Below are 20337 nucleotides of genomic sequence, written 5' to 3' on the forward strand. Positions count from 1 at the left end.
GGGGCGCCGCCCGGGCCCGGCCCCCCCGCGGAGCCGCTCCGTCCCGGGGCGAGCCCCGGGGCCGGCGGCGGAGCAAGAGCGGGGACGGTGGCGAGGGCTGGCCGGGAGGTGGCAACCGGGAGCCTCTTACGGGACTGGAGCAAAGGTGGAGGGAGGCTCCCAGGAAAAAGGTGGCTGCCTTGAAGGTGGGTTTATTTGCCTGCCAGATGGGAAGTCTGTGACCAGCCCCTTTAAAACAGGTAAAGGCAGTAAGGCTTCTCCACCCACTCGCCTTGATCTTTCATCATAACTGTGGGCCAGGCGGGGAGTTGTGCAATGTGTGCGCTCCCGGCCGGCGGCTGCGGCGGAGCTCCATGCCCGGCGAGCGGGGGCCGAGGCTGGGAGGCCTGAGGCGGGCGAGCGGGCGGCGGCTGGGAGCCAGCCCCCCTCTCCGGCCGGCGCGGGGCTGAGAGCTGGAGCGGCGGAATGGAGCTCTCCCTCGGGCTGCTGCTCCTCTGGGCTCTCCTTCCCCCCGAGGTGCCGGGGAAAGAAGGTGAGCGTGGGGCCGGCTGCGCCCTCGGCCGTGGAGGGTCGGGGCGGGGCGGGCAGGCAGCCAGGGACCCCCCTGGGGGGCCGGGAGCGGGGCCGGCCCCACACGCGTGGGGCCCGCCCGACACGCGTGGGGCCGCGGGGACGGCGCAGCCCGCCCGGCGGGAGCTGGGGAAGGGGCCGGGCTGCCTGGGGGGGGGCGAGGGGCAGGAGCAAACCCCGTCCGAGTCTCGGCGCCTGGCTGGGCTGAGCCCAGGTACGTTCTCCCCCTCCCCGCTGAAGCGCGAGTGGCTCTGCATGTCCAGCGGTCCAGGAGAATTCTGCCTCTGTTTGCCCTAAACGCAGATAACGAGTTTAAACACACAAGTTTAAACTCAGTTTAAACTTAAACACCAGCGTTGCAGATAACAAGTTTAAACTCAGAAGGTTCCCCCCCACCCCCCGCCAACTCCCCCGCAGTTTCCTCGGGAAGCCCTCTTGGGAGTTAACCCTTGTGAGCAAGAGGACAGTCATTTTTTCGGAGGCTTGGAAAGCGAGACAGTCTTCTTTCACCTACCCCTGCCTTGGAAGGCAGAGCTGGGCTTCGCAACTGCCTCTTCCAGCTCTTGAGACTCCCTTGAGACTTCCCTTCTCTGTCCCACTTAGTCCCTTTTATTAGATGTAGTGATCTTTTTTTTTTTCGCTTCCATCTTGGCAGTTGCACGGTGGTTATGAAACATCCGAGGAATGGGAATTTTTAACAGAGAGGTGAGGAAGAGTAAATGTCTGTTCTCTTCCCTACCTCCTCCTGCAGTTAATTCCTGCCAGAGACTTCTGGTCTCTGTTTTGCACGGCGAGAGGTGTTGGGGCTTTTCTGTCCCAAGGACAGCCTTCTCCTTTGCTGCTCCAGGCTCTCGATGGAGAGGACTTAGTCATAACTGGCAGTTCAGCCATGGGCTCATCTCAGACTCTGCGAGTGCCGAGTGCTCTTTTAAAGCGTTCTTGACAAGCACGTTTGTACTGAGGATCCAGCTACGTGGATGCAGCTAGCAGACATTGTGGAGAAGGCCGGTCTAGGTGAGAAGTAATATAAGGTAGCACTACACAGGCTCTGGTTTCTGTAGGTGTGTGACCAGTAGTTGGCAGTAACACTCGGGGACTTCTCTGCCAGCTTCTCCCTTATCTCAGCCATCTCATTTGGGCTGTGTCTGTGATCCACTCTTCCTTAATGTGTCTACCTGGGAACAGCTCATTTCCCCGGCGTCCTCTCTTATCTGAAGTCTTTCTTCTTTTTGGGGAGACCTCCTCCCATGTGGCTGGACAGCCACGTGAGAGTCCTAGCAGCGAGCCTGTCGACCAAAGAGCTTGTAGCCCCCGAGTACTCATATTCCCTGCGCTCTTGTAGTCTTGCTGACTCATTCTCCCTTTCCTTGGAGGATCCCAGTTGTGGCTTTCACTCTGAGAGGTACTTCTTGAGAATGGACTTCATCCCCTCCAGTGGGCACTGGGCAGGCGGAGGAGCTGCCGCTGGCGATGCAGCGGCATGGCACACGGGCTCTGCAAGGTTCCCGTCCCAGCTGCTTCTGAGTTCCTTTTCCCTTGCTCTGCTAGAACTTGCCATGCAGCCCCTCTCACTTGCACATCACTGCTTCAGGCCTGAAGTGCGTGGGATAGATATTATCTGGGTGACGGTTCTGGAAGGACAGGCTACCTCACCCTGGGAGTTTTTGGAGACAACAACACGAGAACAGTATCTCAAGTAGAGAGATTGAGAGCAGAAGGGAAGCGGGTGAGGAGCCTTGTCTGGACGGGGAGTCTGTGGCTAGGAAGGTTTTGCCATATGACCATGCTCTGAACGCTGGGAACTTGCAAAACCTGGATTCCTGCTTTTCCCTTCTCCCAATCCTGAAAGGGTGTTTCAGAGGTGAGAACAGCAGTGCAATCCCTCTTATCTCTGACTCTGGGCCCACAGCCTGCTTCCTCATTCCACAGGACTCTTGCTGATCTGCACTTTACACTCTATTACTTAGAGTTGGCAGGCAGTATTTGTAAAGCAGTCAGATGAGGGGGAGGGTATCTGGTTATTTAAATGCCATTTAAATATTTCCCCCCTCCTACCTTTCACCCCCAAATTCTTTTCTGAGACATTTAGAAATGACCCCTCTGAATACACCCATAGGAATCTAAAAGGGAATCCAGGGAATTTTTCCTGTTTCCTGTGTTCCCAAGCTGGGGCTGCAATAGGTGCACTGAAACCAGTTGTCTGTTCTGGCAGCACCGGCAGACCCAAAGGCAGGCATGAAGCTGCACATCCAGCAGTACGACTTATTCCAACTCCTCCTCTCTCTTCTCCCTGTTTGCCTACGAAGTGATACACTTTTAACTTCTCTTCAGATCAGGACTCGAGGGCAAACTCTGATCACATTTTCAGATTTCTTCGAGGGCTAAAAATGAACACACCGCTGATTTTCTCCTTTGTCACCTGACTCCAGGAGCCAAGGCTTAACGCAGCCATGCAGGGCAATTCTGCAAGAAGTGGCAATGCTATGTCTGGGAGCTGTTATTCTCTTGCTGTCGTGGCTAAAACAGTCGGCGGGGGGGGAGAGTGAAACGATTTTTAGGCCACCATCAGCCGGTGGACAGCCTGGGTCAGTGGGAGAGGGCTCAGCAGTTTGAACAACGGATGCATCTCATGGCTTCTGGGTACGGCGACAGTGGAAAGTCCCTTCTGCAGCTTCACACTGCCTCCGTACTTTCCCACTGAGTTTCAAGCACCACATAGTACCTCTGGGTGACACTGATTGATCTTTTGTGTTTGGTAATTTATGTGATTGCCTGCTTCTTCATCCATTTTGTCTGCTGCCTTCCTATTTGGAGGAAAAATGTGTTCAGCTGCTAATGCTGGGTTCCCGTTTCAATAGGCTTCAGCCTCCTGCTCCCATTTTGGGGCAGCTTTAGGAAGCGGAAAAATTTGACAGGGTTGCATTTTTTGGATGTGTGTGGGTATTACTTGAGAGGAGGGTGGAAGGGGAGAGGGTCTCGTGTATGAGGAAAACCTTTTAACTCCTGACTAGCTGCACTGTCTTGTATCTTCCCATCCTTTCTCTAGCCATGCTTTTTGGAGATGAAAGGTCACAAAGGATGTGGGTTTGAGAGAGGCAGTGCAGGCTTTGCCTTCTGTGGCAAAACGAGGATGAAGCCATTCCATGGGCCATATGAATTGAGTCATTGAATTGTTTGTTTTGTTTTGTTTTGTTTTTTCCTCCTTCTGGTTTTCAGTGGATCTACTCGACACAAGCACTGCGCAGGGTGAACTGGGCTGGCTTCCAGACCCTCCAGAAGTAGGGGTGAGTACACACATTCAAGGAAGGGGAGCCACTGGGAGTACTAAATGATGGAAAAGCATAATCCAAATTGAAATCTCACCCTGCCTCCCAAAATCGGGCTTCTGCAGCTCCAACCTCTCCTGGACATTGTATGCTTTATAAGTCTCTCTCCCCTGCATCCCCTTCACCTCTGCAGCCTCACCCGCTAGCCAGCTGTTTGGGGACTGATGCATCATTGACTTCCAGTAGTTCTTCTGATGCCTATTGGCTTCCAGTAGCTCTCAGTGATTAAACATGTCCTTGAAATATATTGTTTCCATGAAGTAATGAAACTTAAGGGAGAAAAAGGAAAAAAATAAAATCATCGCCCAGTTTTTCATTCTAACATGGTACAAATACATTTTATGTCTCCTTTTCCAGGCAAATTGCCATGGCAGAAGTATTTCTGTCTCCAGTCTCTCAAGAATTTAGAATCTTTGTCTGTTTAAGGTTGTTCTGTCTTTTTTCCTCTTGAGTACCAAGCTGAATGATTCAGTTACACGTTTTTTAACTCAGCAGCTGACTGAAGAAATAACTGTTAACTCATGGGCCAGCAATCTGGCCTACTGGGTGGGCTGCAAGGTTCTAGGACTTTACACCCAGCCCTAATGCTATGTTTGGCCCACACAGCTGATGAGAGTGGCATTTCCCTTTGTTTCACAACTGTAAAACTGAGTTGATGGAAGTGCTTCAAAATCTACTTCTGAAACCACTGCAAAATTGGACCCCAAAAGACAGCTGAGCTCTCAGCTATTTTTGTACAAGTACAGCTATTTTGTATGCAGCACAGTTGAGCAGCCCCTCTAGCGTCACAACCTATGTTATCGAAGATGGTTTCTTTTGTAACAGCAGGACTGTGGGAGTGGTGGAGGGAAGGCACAAAGAATAGGGAATTCAGGGACTACGCGGCAGTAATTAGAAGGATGTATGTTAATACATAGTTCCAGTTCCTCATCCATTCTCTTATCTTTCTAGCAAGCCCCAAGCTCTCCTGTGGAATAGGAGTCTTTACCCTTGCTGCTTTTAAAGTAGACTTGAGTTCAGCCTGTTCCTAACTCATTTTCATAACTTTCCTCTGTAATGCGCTGTGGCTGGTTTAAATTCACCCCAGCCTCCTCCTCCTCCTGGTAGTCTTGCTGGGTGAACTAGAGCCAGACAGTGAGGTTCTCCTGTACTGGCCTAACTGCATTTGTTTCATTAGTACAGCTGTTTTGGTTATTACTATTATTATTATTACACCCTACTCAAAAGAGGTGCCCTAGTGAGACATACATGTAGATCATGTTTTGCCCATTGTTCCTTTTGTTGCGCCCAACTGTCTGTGTGGTAATTTTAACCCAATCCTAGGCTCCAGGCATGTTCAGGATGAAGTCAGCCTCTTGAAGAGATTGGAAAAAACCACTGAAAAGTGCATTCTAAAAATAATCTGATAGAAAGGAGACTAAACCTTTGTTACAGAACATCTGATTTTTTGCACAGTAGGTTCACAGCAGTGCTAGGAGTTGGCACACCCTTCTGCTTGTGCGATACCTGCTTTAAATACTTATATTTAAAATATAGTAGTTGTAACCGGGAATCGTAGAAGATGCTGGAAAACATGGCCTGAGATCAATCTGAGCTAATAGATCAGGATGCTGATGCCTGATAAACTAACAGAGGATGAAGAACAGATTGACTGACTTCTGATGATCAACTCTTTCAAAGGGATTTGTCTAATTACATCATTTCCCAATAACTGTTAGGTGGAAGGCTGACAAACTGCCACAAGCAAAAAGGGAACAATGTGCAATTCTCTTGGAATCAGACCTTTGAACAACTGTTTCTGAAACCATTCTTCCAAAATGAAGGAGTAAATATGTTTGAAAGAGAACTGAGATTAATTCAGAACATTTTTTGACATAAAAGAGCAAAGATTAATACTGAATAGTCTGACTAGCTTGATTAGTAACAGGCCGGAAACATCTGAGCTGTATTGCATACAGAGTGGAAGGGCATATTTCAAGTAATACTGCTACTTGTACCTAACCTCAGATGCCAGAGATCTCCCACCTGTGAGCTGGATTTGTGTCAGTACGCTTATCACACAGAGGAGGAATTTGTTGTGAGGCATTTTCATGCTTTATACAGGCGAGGTCTCTGAGGCATGGCCCAGAAGAGGCTGGATAATTCTGTGGAGGCAGAATTATACCTTTTTCTCCTCACTTTTAGCGAATGACAATGGATGAAGTGGCTTGCTATGTGTGATTGTTTCACGGTCAGACCTGGTCCGCATCCAGTCTAGACAATGCTTCTGTTAACACACGCTCAGCCCAAGAACACCGAGCTGTATACCAGTCAGTTTGGGACAGCATGGGTCATTTTTCTGGACTTCTACAGTACCTTAACTGGCAGTGAAATCTTGGCTAAGCTTAAAGGTAGTCTTCAAGTGAAAGTGTCTATACTTTAAGTAAAGTGTTCCTAGAAGTTTGTCTGCTAAAAGATTTGCGCTAGCTTGCTTTGTAGTAGCTGTTTAGAAAGGGTTTAATTCATTTTACGCTACTATTGGAAACTACGCCCTTAAAAAGGCAGACTGTAGTTCCTATAACCACTTTCTTATCTACCTTACCACCCCCACCCCCTCATCATCTAACAAATTTCTTGGTAAATTTTTTGTCTTTGAAGTTTTGACACAGCAATACCAGCTGGGCATGGGGAAGTGTGTTACAGTACTAGTGCTAGATTCCCATCTTTTAACATGTGTTAGAGAGCTAATGATGATCACTTTGAAGGTGTCAGGAGTCTGGAATTTACTTGCTCTGACATTTCTTTAAGGCTCCCCACGCTGCACAAACAGCCTGGCTACCTGAACTGATTTCAGAAGTCACTGAAACTGTCCAAAAAAGACTTCTCAAATCCTATCATGAACAAATTCAGTTACTGGGCATAGCAGCATTGCTTCTTGGCAGCTTGTAAAGCAACAGTATAAAAAGTTACTTATCTCTGTTTTGCTTTCAAAATTGCATCAGCTTTGAACTGATGGTGATGAGGAGTCATGTTATCCTCTTGCATTTTGCTTTTAATAGACAAGGCCCTAAGCAACCCAACCTGGCTTTGAAGTTAGCCTTGTGTGAGCAGGGGCTTAGAGTAGAGACCCAAAGGTCCCTTCCCACCTAAATCTTTCTGTGTTTACGTGATAGTTCTGCATTGTTTGTTCGTTGAATTTTTAGCCCAGGCACAAAAGGTCCTTCCAGTTTTACCTGATTTAATTTTTGAACCCTGTAATATCTATTCCTGTGGATTTTCTGCATCAGTTTATGTAGGCCTATGATACAACATATTGGGCAATCCAATATTTGTCTTTAGTTGCTACGATTATTTCACCCCCAGCTTTTGGCCCTATCTTGAAATTTTCCTTTTGTCCACTATTTCCAATTTCCTTTTTGTCTATGTGAATAGTATTTGCATAATCCAGTCATACCTGCATGAGTATATGTGACTACTTTATTCCTAGCCATTTGTACTGTATGATGCTACATACTGGGCCTCTCGATATGACTTTCTGTCTCTATGCTGTCAAATGGATTGTAAATTAAAGACACTTTTGTTCTTTTTTAGCTGGTATGTTCTCTTGGGAGGCATGCTTTCACCAGTTCTACAGCTGCCTTTGCTTGTAAGAATCCTTTTTCACAGTAACTTTGTTTTTAAATCGGATATCTGTTATTTCAGAATTCACATGACTCTGCCGCTGCCACTAATTGCCAAATTGTCATATTTATTACATATTTAAGGTTCAGCAATGCTCAGTTCTCAACTCGTAGCTGGTTTATGGAGCTTATTTTTCCCAAATTATATTCCTGCATGGATCATAGTAGTATTAAAGCTTCCAGATGATTTTCTTAGTCTCCTTTCTAGGCTGCCATCGTTCTCAATCTCCTGTGCATGGTGAAGTGGAGGACATAATTTTTTTTCTGCCTATTTCATACACTTGCTTGCTTCCACACGTACTTCAAAGTGTTGCTATCAGTTTCAAACTTTCTACCGCGTCTCCCAGTGTGCGTGGCACCTGATCTGCTCATGTCTTCCAAAGTCTACCTTCACACAGGACTAAGGATGTGCATTTAATCCCAGTCACCTAATGTATCCCGGAGGCTGTTCATAAATAGCCACTAACTGCAACTATTGTGGCTCCAAAAACACTTGAAAAGCTTTGGAAATGATGTAATTCTTGTGCAGTTCTGCACCCCACGTTTCACAGGAGATCTGATTATGAACACAGCAGCTGCAAAAGCTATGTGAATGCAATTTCAGTAAACCAGTGGTCAGATTTTTTTTTTTATGCTGTTATTTTCCTATTAAATCCCAGGCATGGTACAAATTCTACACTGCCTAATTATTTTCTTTAGGTGATAGGCTAGATCAAGTACTTGTGACCTGTCAGCAGCTTTTATATCAGTGACCACATGATAATGTTTATATGCCTTCAGGTTCTAGCAAGGCGAGGCTGCGTTCCACCAGACTAAGAGGTCCCAGATGATAATAACAGCTGATGGCTGGTTTCTGTTTCCACCACTTCTGCTCAGACAGATAGGCCTGGTCATGAAGGAGATGATAGTGTTGTGGGCCACACTGCCCTCAACCTACAAGTGATTCCAGCACAGCACTCCTATTTCATTAAACCTGGGCAGTTCACTTAATCAGACTTCTTGGTATCTTACTGACTGGAACAAGTCTCAGCCGGTCAGCTTTTTGTAGCATCCAAAGGTGGTGTGAAAAATAATTATCAGAAATGCTATTATGTGCACCTCTTCCCACAACTGTTGACAATGCATGTCCTTCAAGATCTAACTCAAATGGATGTAATCACCTCTGAACCTGGAATAAAGTAGCAGTATATACCTCAGGCTGCTCTCAGCTTAAGTGTCAGGCATAGAGGATTAGCTCTTCCAAGCAAACAGGATCTGTGTAGAAATTAGGGACAAACGCTTAGTAAAGTCAACAACTAACTGGAAATGGGAACAGCTCTGGCTTCAGGGTCATGTCCTGACATGCCCTGGTGCTGCTGTTGATATGCGGACTGGTGGAGATACTTGTTGATGCTATTCTGTTAAGTGAAAATTAGTTATTTTGTGTGGATTTGGGAGGGAAGGAAAAAAAAAAAAGCTATGCATACCCAGGTATACTTTACTTTACTCAGAGGGGTGAGAGGGGGGAGTAAAAAAAGTGAGCTGAGAAGAAGTAAAGTGTAAATTAATAGCTGTACTGTAGACCAGATCGCATGAGCCACCAACCAGGTAGCCTCGGATGAAGTCGCTGCCACAGACCCAAGCAGCAGTCTCGGCTGGCGCGCTGTGTTGTGACCCGAAGGGCAGAAAAGCCCGTGTTGTGAGCCAGAGCGAAGATGCGATACAACCGTGACATTCATCGCCACAGCTGCTCAGGCACTACAGCGATGACAGCACTGTTGCCTGGCAGCTTCAGGAAGCTGATTCACCCTTTTATAGCTGTTGAATGAGAGTGGACAAGGCTCGCTGAACTTCTTCATGTCAACACAAAAGCACCACAAGTCAGCTGCAGTTTTGAGATGAGTCTGCCTATAGCATGGCCCTCCGAGAAGACTAACAGGCTGTTTAAAATAAAAAACAAAACAACTTTTATTGCAATACCAACCAAAATACTGGTGAGTTTGCAGCCAGGCAGGTTAGAAAGGAAAGGCTTTATATCTTTTGTTGCCTGCCGTGTCTTTGCTGGCTGGACCTATGCTTTGAAGTGTGATTCTTACCATCTCAGAGGCAGAGCTGTGGAAAAATGTGCCTATTCCCTCTGATTTCTTGGAAGGTTATTTCCATTGATTCTAAGGCCTAGTTTCTGGCTTTTCTATGCTTGACCTGGAGCCTGCCAGCTCCCCACTGTGACATGCTGCCATCTCCTGCAGTTTCTTCTCTCCACGTAGGTTTGATCATCTCAAAGAAAAGGCACAATTACCCTGTCCCTGTTTGGGATTCCACCTGATCCATCTTTAAAAGGAACCTATACAAACAGAGCAAGTATTGCCCATCGCCATCAGACTCATTTCCCAGGTTCACTGTAAATACTGGAAGTATACTTGACACACCATACAAAACTGTAACTCACACCATAGAAAGCCCTTTGCCTTGGGGGAAAAAAAAAATCACTTCCATTTACAATGGATCCTATGCAATGTACAATGTAGCATAAAAATAACACGAGAGCTAACGTTTGCTTTATTGGTAATAAGACTTTAGCCATGAATTCTGAACTCTTAAGATGCACCATCTTATTTTCCACTCCTGTCCTTGTAGTTATTGGTATTGTTAGTGGGTGTTAGCAAGATAGGTGTATACAAAACAAGTGTTCCAAAATAGCTAGGTGAAATGTTGTACTAGCGTATCATCGCTTGCCTAGTAGCATCTGTTGTGACCAGAACTGTTTTCATCCATGACCTTAATGTGGCCAGACAGTTCAGAGAATGATCAGACAGCAGAACCTGGGTTTGATAAACAGGTTCTGTAATCAATGCGCTGGAGCTCTGTGGCTCACATTAGCACCTTATCTTCCCATAAGAACCTGAGTACAAGTTAAATTGGAAGGAGATGGGTGCGATGGAGACCTATGTGCTAGTGCCCTAAAGGACAAGTAATTACATAATGCGGTTGCTCCTCCCTGAAAATAATCAATGTATCATTGCAGGAGAAAAGTATATCATCCCACCTGCAGACAAGTAAACATCATTTCTATGTTCAGTTGTGTCAAAGACTCCGTGATGATGTGATGAAATCAAACTCCCTTGACCATTGCCAAACGATCAAAGAAATAAAAGCAGCCTCTTTGCTGTTCTCAGATCTAAAGTTAGGGGACTCACGAAGTTAAGTGTCTAGATGTCACCGCACTTCTTTCATCATCGCCATCTAAATTGCCTTCCACGCCAGCAAAAGAACTTGCAAGAGTATTGAGAAACTTTCAGTGGAGGGTCACAGAAACTTCATTCTGGAATACTGCCAAAACACCACTGTAGTGCTGCTATTTTTGACTGGCTGGTCCAGCTGACAGATTTTTGTCAGATGTATTTTAGCTGGAGAGAAGCTGTTCATCAGATCATGGCAGGTACCAGCAAGATGTCTCTATTGTCACAGTCTTTCCTCTGAGGCACTACGCTAATAATGTAGTACAGCTGAACCTGTAATGTACAACTGCCTTCAACTCTGAATCTATTCCGGGAAGGCTTTTTTCATCATGGTAGCATGCAAATGCTGCTATACAAAAGTCAAAGAGACTCCACAGGCAAAAGTGCTGCCAGGGGAAGGAGACAGAAACTGTTCAGCAGTGCAGCCTCTGCTAGGTGGTTTCAGGCTTGGCACACCAGTGACGTGTTGTTGCTGAAAAAGATTGCTGTTTTGGGGCCATGCGATCTTGCTTCAGAAAGAGGTTTCAGGGATTAAAATAGCACTCTGAATTCTGTTGCAAATTAGATGGGAAAGAGATGCACTTGCTCAGCGCAGGTACTCTGTAGCTGACTGTACTAACTCAGCCGGCCTTTCATCGTAGTGCAACTCTCTAACCCAAAGTTAAACAAGTTATTGGTTTTCAGTATATGAACTCCTAACTTTTCCAGTGGAGACATGCATCTTGGTTCAGTAACTTTAAGCCTATTGACAAGATCCTTGCCTTGTCGTTGCCTTCTGTAAGTCTCTTAAAAGTATTGCTGTGCCTTTTCCCAGGATTGGAAGCCACTGTGCTAAGCTAATGTGAAAGCAAATGAAACACAGGTCACAGCAGGCAGGCTCTTATCTGAAAGGAGACAGGGCAAGTCCCTGGCAAGGTGGAGATGGAGACAGCATTACTGTTGCGAGCCACAAGCTGTTTTGACTCCAGTCTGAGCCTAAGGATTTGCAATACTGTCACAGTCTGCTGCCTCTGTCACTGGTAGCCTACCTCTTTATTAGCAAGGATCAATTTGTATTTGTCATCATAAAAAAATTGTTGAGTTTTTTTTCCCCACATAAAAAAAGACTAAATCCAAAAGACACCCCTGTATTGATGCCTGCAGAGCCTGACAGTAGCTCCAAGAAGACCTACGAGCTGTCTCTGTTTCTGTCTTACACCTTATGGCAGATCCGAGGAAGAGTAGCCCACAGATGGATGGAGGAATCACAGGTTGTCCTAGATAGGCTCCTTGACACAGACCTAACCTAGAGAAGGCTCATTTATAGAAAAAGGCAGAGTAAGCCTTCCTTAGGCTTCAGACCTTCCAACTGTATAATCAATTCAGAGTCGGTCAAGGCAGATATTAAAAGGCATGTACCTTATCTTATCTTTGGATTTTTACTCACATGGCAGACCAAACTGATACTGTTTACTACAGATACCTACTGGTGCTCTTCCAGACTGTCATTCAAGTAATTCTGAACTGCTTTCATAAAGACAGCTCATCTCCACCACTGCTTTCTGTATATTGAATCCAACCTAGTAATGAGAGGAAAGTTGCCTTCCTTTTTCCTAAACTTGCAGTGTTTTGAGGTTATTGAGATAGTACTTTTGCTTTGAGGTTGTCGTTCACTTAACACTAATTGCTGTGCTGGAATTATTTTGCTCTGTATTATACCACCAGACCAAGACTTTCAAGAACAAATCTCTGGAACTAAGTGCTTATGTTAGTATATGTGTTCCTGAGAAGTACAGAACACCCTTTTGTTCTCAGATCCAATGGCTGCATCCTTAGACTTTTTAGAAAGTCAAGCTACTAATTTATGGCCCTCTCCTGGATGCATTGGCTTTTGTTTTCTTAGCAACTTTTTAAGAATTCTAAAAGGTTTTAAAAGTTTAAAGACAGTTTAAACTTAAAAAAGAATTTTAAATTTAAAAAAGAATTTTGAATTTAAAAGGAGTTTTAAAGAATAACATTTAAAGAGTTTAAGAGCTCTTTAGCTTGCTTGAAACAGGGAACTGAATTACATGATCTCCAAGGGTCCTTTCCAGCCTAAGTCTTTCTATGATTCCGAATCTCATGAGAAAGTTTGCTTGTAGCATCATAAAACCACAGTTCACTCACTGCTAAAATGAGGAAGTCTGACTCACGCTGTCCCCCACTTCGAGAACAATGTTTCCCATCCTATGGCCAAACTGATGACTGGAGTAAGGATGCAGTGTCTGGAATGAAATGGGTGGAAAGTTACATTATCAAAGGAGGTTGATTCAATGTCATTGGCAGACACACTGGAGAGCCAAGTAATTAATATTGATTGAGCCAGACTTTACCACACATGTTTATTAAGAACATTACATTAAAAATCAGAGGCATACATTTTGATTTTGCAGCAGATTATTTGAGGATGTGAGACAGTTGCCTAGCAACTTCTGGCCTCATCACCCTTTCATTAAGTGTTGTATGTAACAGTTTTCCTCTACTACTTTGAATTTAAAAGCTTCACTGAATAATGAAAAGAAGTCACAAGCATATTTAACAATAGTTCTGTATTGTTAGCATAAATAATATCCTCGTTTTACTTCCTTTACCCATCAGCAGTAAAGTCTAGAAAAACCAAGTCTGACGCCCTTGTTATTTCTTTGCACCACACTGCATGTGAAACTGTGCAATAGCCAATGCTAAGCATCTTTGCCCTGAAGAGCTCAGTCTGGAAGAAGCTGGGCTGAGATGAGCTAAGAAATACAGGAGTCAGCAGTTGGATTTTTTCCAGCAGTAGAGTTTAAAGGAAATTTTTCTGCTAGAGTTGTCGCTATTGAAAATGAAACTTTGGTCCGGTATCACTTAAATTTTGAAAATGGTATATTCAGGACATGCATCACAACAGCTCAAGTCTTTTGGTGAGACATGCAAAAATTGCTTTCTGGTGACACTTGTCTGTGGTACTGCCTTAGGATAAACTGCTAATGGAAACTTGTCTAACTCCTGGCCTTCAAATGCAATTATGCTTTTCCCATCAGCTTGGTGGAGGCAGACACCCATGGAAAAATGCTTCTAAAAGCCAGTCCTGACATTGGCAGTTTCTTATGAAGGCTACTTTGCTCTTATTCTCCTTTCCAACTTCTTTTCTTCTGTTTCAATATACTTCAGGATGTGTTGTAAATTCAGCTCTGCAGCATTTTCCAGAAGATTTTCAATGAAATAGTGCAAGAGGTGATTAAGTGATTGCCCCTTCCGGTTGATCAATTGGGATTAATCAGTCTGTTTCTTGTTAGCCTAAGTCTTTTGACCTGCAGTAAGTGAAATAAGTGTAAATCCTGTGTGGTGCCGGTATATGCCAGCTGGATCAGATTAAGAGGGTGGGGTAACACTGGTGATTAATTACATGGAGAAAAAGGAAACAAGAAGGGACACATAGATACCATCCACAGAACTTCCTGGGAGGAGACTGCTAGTATGCACTTAGGTAAATGGCTGAAATCAGCCAGATAGGAGCTCATGCTACCGGCAGGGCTTGCTAGCTTGGAGAAAGCACTCTGGCAGTTTTCAGAGTGGGGCCGCGTAGGAGGTATGCGGGTACAGCATAAAAGCAGAGCCTCCTTTGGCACTCTGCGGCTCCATCTCTTGCGTTCCCCTAGCAGAGTGACCTGGTCTGTGGGATCAGAAGCTAGGAGAGAGGCTGCAGGGGGTGGTGGTGCTGGAGAAATGTGTGAATCTCACGCTCAGTGCATGAGACCTGACAAGCCTAGAGTAATATAGAGACTGAGGCCTCGTTTAAATTGCATCTTAACCTGGGGTGTGATTTAAAACCAAGATGCTTAAACTTGTGCCAATACCTATGTGGGCACTTGTTTCAATTTAATTTGATTAAACGTTTAAGGCATAATGAGAAAGGCAATCTTAGCATGGGGGGAAAAAGGATCTAAGTTATTTTCCCTGTGGACAAAACCTTGCTTTCCAAGTTTTCAGTTCTCATGTGTGACTTACTCGAAAGTGAATATTCTTTGCATTTCGTATCTGACCAGTGGTGAGGAGACAAAACTAGAACCACATGAAATTGAGCAAATGTGTATGTTAAAATACATGTCAAACCCTACTGGATTCATACAAATAGCATCAGTGAGGTCATATAACCAGCTGGGCCCATGTCCTCCTCCCAGCCATTGTTTGCCTGGGGAAGAAGCAGAACCTAGTCAGGAAAATCAACTGAGTTTTAATAGTTAAATTAGGGTTTGCAAAATATCACACTTAAAAGAAGCGTGAACTCCAAATTAATGAGTGCTTGCTCTAGCACAGTCCTTCTGCAATTGACCTTCCCATTATGTCAGGCCATCTTTTCTCTTACCCCAAAGTGCTGTGTATTATTTTCAGGGGCTGATAATAATCCTGATCTGGTATGTCGTACTGTACACTTTGAGTGTAAATGGTGGCAGGGCAAAGTGGCGAATACATGGGAGTAGTGGGTCTTTTTCTCAGTCTAAGATAAGGCAGTGTATGAAGGAAATAAATTGGAACCAAGGTAGGATGAAGGGGATGTGCAAGGGCCCGTGCACAGCAGTTCCCTTCAATTTGGCGTAAGTCAGATCCTAATTACAGTATCCTCTTTGGTCCCTATGTAAAGAGTTTAGGCAGATATGGGGCTCTAGACCAGATGCAGCTTTTTGCTCAGTGTAAGAGACCTTTTGGCTAGTCAGGCTTTGAGCCCCGAATGCTATGTGGGAATCGATCTTTTAGGCGTGATTTTGTCATATTTGAAGCAAAACTTGTTTCTCACATCTGTTTAATAATGTGTGTTTTCTTCTACCCTGGGAGCAGTGGAGTGAAGTGCAGCAGATGATAAATGGTACCCCGGTCTATATGTACCAGGACTGCAGTGTGCTTTCCGAGGGTGACACTGATCACTGGCTTCGCACCAACTGGATTTATCGGGGTGAGGCAGCCTCCCGCATTTATGTGGAGCTAAAGTTTACTGTGAGGGACTGCAAGAGCTTCAAAGGTGAAGTGGTGACCTGCAAAGAGACCTTCAATCTCTATTACATGGAGTCTGAACAAGATGTCGGGATCCAGTTCCGCCGCCCGCTGTTCATCAAGGTCTGTAGCGCTGGGGGTGAAGACTGAGTCATATCTTTCAGCTTAAACTAGTCATATCTTTCAGCTTAAACTAGGTGTGTCTTGCTGGCTGGGGGAGGCCAGGAGAGCAGGCATCTGGGGAGGGGCATGGATAGTAAGCATTGTCCTTAGAATAAACTTTGTCCCCAGTGCCCTCTGTGATGCTCAGAGCAGTCTTTGCCACAGGAGGCACAGGAGTTTTCAAATGAGACTGTACCTCCATTTTGCGTAACCACTTATTTAACTGGACACCATGTAGGTGAGGATTCTAAAGGGTTGTAACAGTACTGGATGTTTACACCAATTTTTAGAAATAGTAAAGCAGAGACCAAAGGAATTTGACTTGCCTTAGGTAATAAAGCAAGATTAGACCAAGTGAAGAAGAGAATCCAGTTCAGGTCTCTGTGCTCCTGATCATTTACTCTGATTGCTATGAGATACAGGGTCTTATTTTCTAAAACTGGAGGTGATGGTTTGCTGTAATGAAATTCTCCCCTGTGTGAAAGTATTTAGCACCGCTATATTTTAACTGCTGTTTCCCCCAACATAGTGCCCTCTTGCCATGGAAACATTTGAATTGCAGAACAGGGAACCTCAGCCTTTTTGTAGAGGAAATTCTATAACCCAGTTCTGTCCTAAAAGAAGCCACAGACCTAAACTATTTGACTGCCCTTTCCTCTGCAGTTTAAATGGCATGTGATGAAAACAACAGTAAAAGCCACCACTGGCAGAGCAGGACTCGGGTAACTGATTCCCTCCTTCCTCAGTGCTGCTCCACCTCCGCTGCAGCCTGCCACGTGAATTTGTGCGATACCTCCACAACTTCTAAACCTGCCTTATGATCCCGCTGCCAGATCCAACTACGTGGAGTGGGTGGTATTGTGCAATGGAGAGGGGCCTGTGTTGGAGAGGATCAGTTATCAGGCTCTGCCGCTGAGAAGAAAGGCCACCCCACCTGTAGTCCACCTTTTCCATATCACATGAAGTCATGGAGGCCTTTCCTGTTTGCCCAAGCATTGAAAACATCTCTCACTCACTCTCTTATCCTTCGTTTGCTGAGGCAGTGGCAATGCAAGAGCATGGGAGCATTTTTCACCCAAGTATCTACAGTGCCGAAACGTGTTGAGTGCTGCATGAGAAGCGCCTTGCAGTAGATGATCTGATCTGCATGAAGTATAGCCTAGAAACAGGTGGCTGTAATTCACTGGTCAATTTAAGCACACAACTGTAAGCCATGTTGTGATTTTACCACATACAATTTGCAAACAAAATATCACAGAAGGGAGATTTGCTCCTTTAGGGGCAGTTCCTAAAGACCTCTGAGATCAGAGACCCAGAACATAGGGTACTGTATAAGACCAGTGAATGACTGCCAAGGAGTTGAAAGGAGAGGATGGAAAGTACGGAGGCAAGACAGGACGCAGCCCCCGTTGTCAACACCTCTTCCAAGCGCAAAGAAAGCATGCGGTGCACTGGCATTAGAAGCAGTTGGCCATACAGCTTCTAAAAGGCCTTAGTGTAAAAGAAGTTTGGGAGGCATGGGTATCTCAGCTGCTGCTGCCTGCTCAGGTGTTAAAGCTGTTGTCTTTTTCGCTTAGCTCAACACCGTGGCAGCAGATCGAAGTTTCACAAGCAGAGACATCGAATCGGGCGCCATGCAGCTGAACACAGAAGTGTGCCCCATCGGGAAGCTGTCTCGCCGGGGCTTCTACTTGGCTTTCCAGAACTCCGGGGCTTGCGTAGCGATGGTGTCTGTCCGAGTGTATTACAAGACTTGCCCGGAGGCAGTGCGGGGCCTGGCCCGTTTTCCAGAGACGCTGGCGGGTTCAGAGGGGCTGACAGAAGTGCCCGGGGTCTGCGTGGAGTATGCAGCTGAAGAAGTGGGCTCTCCCCCAAGGATGCACTGCAGCACTGACGGGGAGTGGCTGGTACCAATGGGCCGATGCCTTTGTGCTGTGGGGTTTGAGGAGGTCGACGGGAGCTGCGTAGGTGAGTACGCAGACAGACACTGGCTGTGGGCCATGGAGAGGTTCCAGGGAGCTAGAGATCAGAGCAGCCGTCAGCATGGAGCGGGATCGGGGGAGTTAGCGTGGTCTACCTCTCTCATGCCTACCAGGTGCATCTTACGCCTTTCCTCCCCTCCTTAGCTTCTCTTCTTCAATTGTGATTTTTCTCCCCGTGTGTCAGGTGTAAGACCTGCACACACCTCTCCACTCCCTCTTGGGCTTCATCCAGGAGCCTTCAGCTCTGGAGCTAGTTTCTGCGAGCTGTAACTGTGTGATTGACACTGACTCACTCAACAACTGGTTCCCAACCCTTAAATGGCAGCCTTATTCTCCCAGGGCAGACAGGTCAGATGCACGGAACAGTGTATTTGTCCCGTGACTGGAAAGCTGAGAGCCAGAGGGGGGCAAGTTTCTCCTCTGTGTCCCCTTCTGCTTGGACTGGGACGGCTCCTCTGCCATGAGAAACCATGTAAAGCACATTGCACAATACTGTCAGCGCCTGGCTCATTTCTGAGGAAGAGCAATTAGCAAGCATAGGAGTCACTGGGGTACTGGAGCCACAGCACCAGGCAGGGTTGTTGGAGCAAGCAGTGCAGGGCGCTCCCTTTGCCACAGAGGTGACGAGATTCAGCTTCTTAGGGCAACTGTGTGTGTTTGTCAGGGGAGAGGATATGTGTGGTGTTTGGGGGGATATGTATTGCTGCACAGAGGGAGGTAAAAGACAGCACATCTCCACTCTTGTTGTCAGAGCCATACGGCACGAGGCTAAAGCATATAGAAAAAGGAATCCATGCACTGCTTACAGGGTCAGCGGGTGCCCTGTCTCTCTGCTTTGTTCTGCCTTTGCTCTGCTACAAGGATCTGGTTCCCCTATGAATCCCCACCGCTTGCTGTTCATTTCGCTTGGGGAGCTGGTGAATGTTGAAGCACAAGATCCTTGCCCTCCTCCAGCAATCCCCTCTCCTTGCACAGCCCAGCCAGTTTTTCCACTTAGGTGCTACAGAGCTCTCCCCGCCCTCCCGAGAGCACTCCCCTGGGAAGGGGCAGGGAAGCTGTCATGTCTGGACAAGCCCCGGCTGCTATCACAGCATAGGTTCATTCTACATCTGTGCTTTTATCCCACTCTGCCCAAGTACAGCTGCAGCCAGAGGTGTCTTTGGTAGGCTCAGTAGGAACTGGGGAGGTCTCCCAGGAGAGGAAGGGCAGAGGGGAGAACCTAGCAGGGGTAGGGAGAGGTACTGCAAGTCCAGAGCAGTGTCTTACTGGAGGATCAGAGGAGAAGGTGCATGTAAGTTGCCTGCTGGGGTTATCTTGGGGCCCTCTCCCTCAGCGGAAAAGACCAGGCATTGCGCAAAGGACTGGGAACAATCCAGGTCAGGATAAAGGCCGAGGTTACAGGTTCTACTTTGTCCTCAGAAGATGGAAGGACTTCTCCTTCAAACATGTAAAGGGGGACAGGATGGAGGAAGACCTTCTGGCAGTGTCTTCTGCGTTTTGCCTTAAGTAGGAACTTAAAAAAAAAAAAAAGAGGAAAGCCAAACCTTTGCCTCGTAACAGGGAGGAGAACCTGACCTCTGTTGCAGGACAGGAGGCAACAGAAAGCTGGAGGTTGAGGTTCTTAACTAGCTCGCTCAGCCTCTCTGCTGGAATTCCCAGCTGTATAAAGCTCTGCTGGGTACAGAATGGCTCAGCCATCCCACCATCCCAGAAAAACCGTGCCAGCCCAGGGCATTCCATCTCAGCCTCCCGCAGCGTTGCAGAAGTTGCTGCCGATAAACCCCTGCTCCTCAGGTACGTCATTTGCCCTGAACACGAGGGCCGGCTGTGCCCCTGGCCTGCGTTCGGGTTCCTGGACGGGCTCCGCGGGGTGGCCGGTGAGCCAAGCTCCTTTTCGGCTCCGTGCCGGCCTCTGCGGGCTGCCCGGTGCTCGCCGGCCGTGTCCCTCTGAGCTCCCGCAGCAATAAGGAACGACGGGAGAGCCCCCGCCACCCTCTCCGTCCTCAGGTGCCTGGCGAGCGGTGCTGAGCAGACCCTTTCCCACGCCTGTTTTGGGTTTTGTTTGTTTGTTTGTTTGTTTTGGTTTTGTTTTTTGGGAGTTTTGTTTGTTTTTTTTGTTTGTTTGTTTGTTTTTTCTTTTGTTTTTGGGGGGTTTGGGGGGGGTGGGTTTTTTTTGTGTTTGGATTTTTTTTTTTTCCTCCCCATCACGTCGCCCGCAGCCGGCTACCCAAGGGCCGGGGGAAACCGTTTGCCGGGGCCCAGCGGGGCCGGGCGGGAGCCGAGAGACCCGCCAGCCGGGGAGCCCGCAGGGAAGGGCGGGGGGCAGCCCTGGGAGCCGGGCTCCCCTGCCCGCCGGGCAGCCCCTCTTCGCCCGTCCCCCAGTCCCCGCCTCATGCGGCAGGGCCGGCCCCGGGCGCTCGGAGCGGGAGGCGTC

The 20337-nt window shown here is 46.9% G+C and overlaps 1 protein-coding gene across 1 annotated transcript in view; it reads left to right on the forward strand.

The window, feature by feature from the left end:
* Positions 1-465: 465 nt before the first annotated feature.
* The window catches only part of EPHA1 (EPH receptor A1), a 34648-nt gene continuing 14776 nt past the window's right edge, over positions 466-20337 (forward strand). Inside the window, exons 1-4 of the mRNA XM_010567607.1 lie at positions 466-532; positions 3787-3854; positions 15607-15882; positions 17499-17889. Coding sequence (XP_010565909.1) covers positions 466-532; positions 3787-3854; positions 15607-15882; positions 17499-17889 — 802 coding nt within the window. The remainder of the gene's footprint in view (positions 533-3786; positions 3855-15606; positions 15883-17498; positions 17890-20337) is intronic.

The sequence above is a fragment of the Haliaeetus leucocephalus genome, unplaced genomic scaffold (assembly GCF_000737465.1).
Source record: "Haliaeetus leucocephalus isolate CR32 unplaced genomic scaffold, Haliaeetus_leucocephalus-4.0 Scaffold228, whole genome shotgun sequence".
In the NCBI taxonomy this organism is placed as follows: Eukaryota; Metazoa; Chordata; class Aves; order Accipitriformes; family Accipitridae; genus Haliaeetus; species Haliaeetus leucocephalus.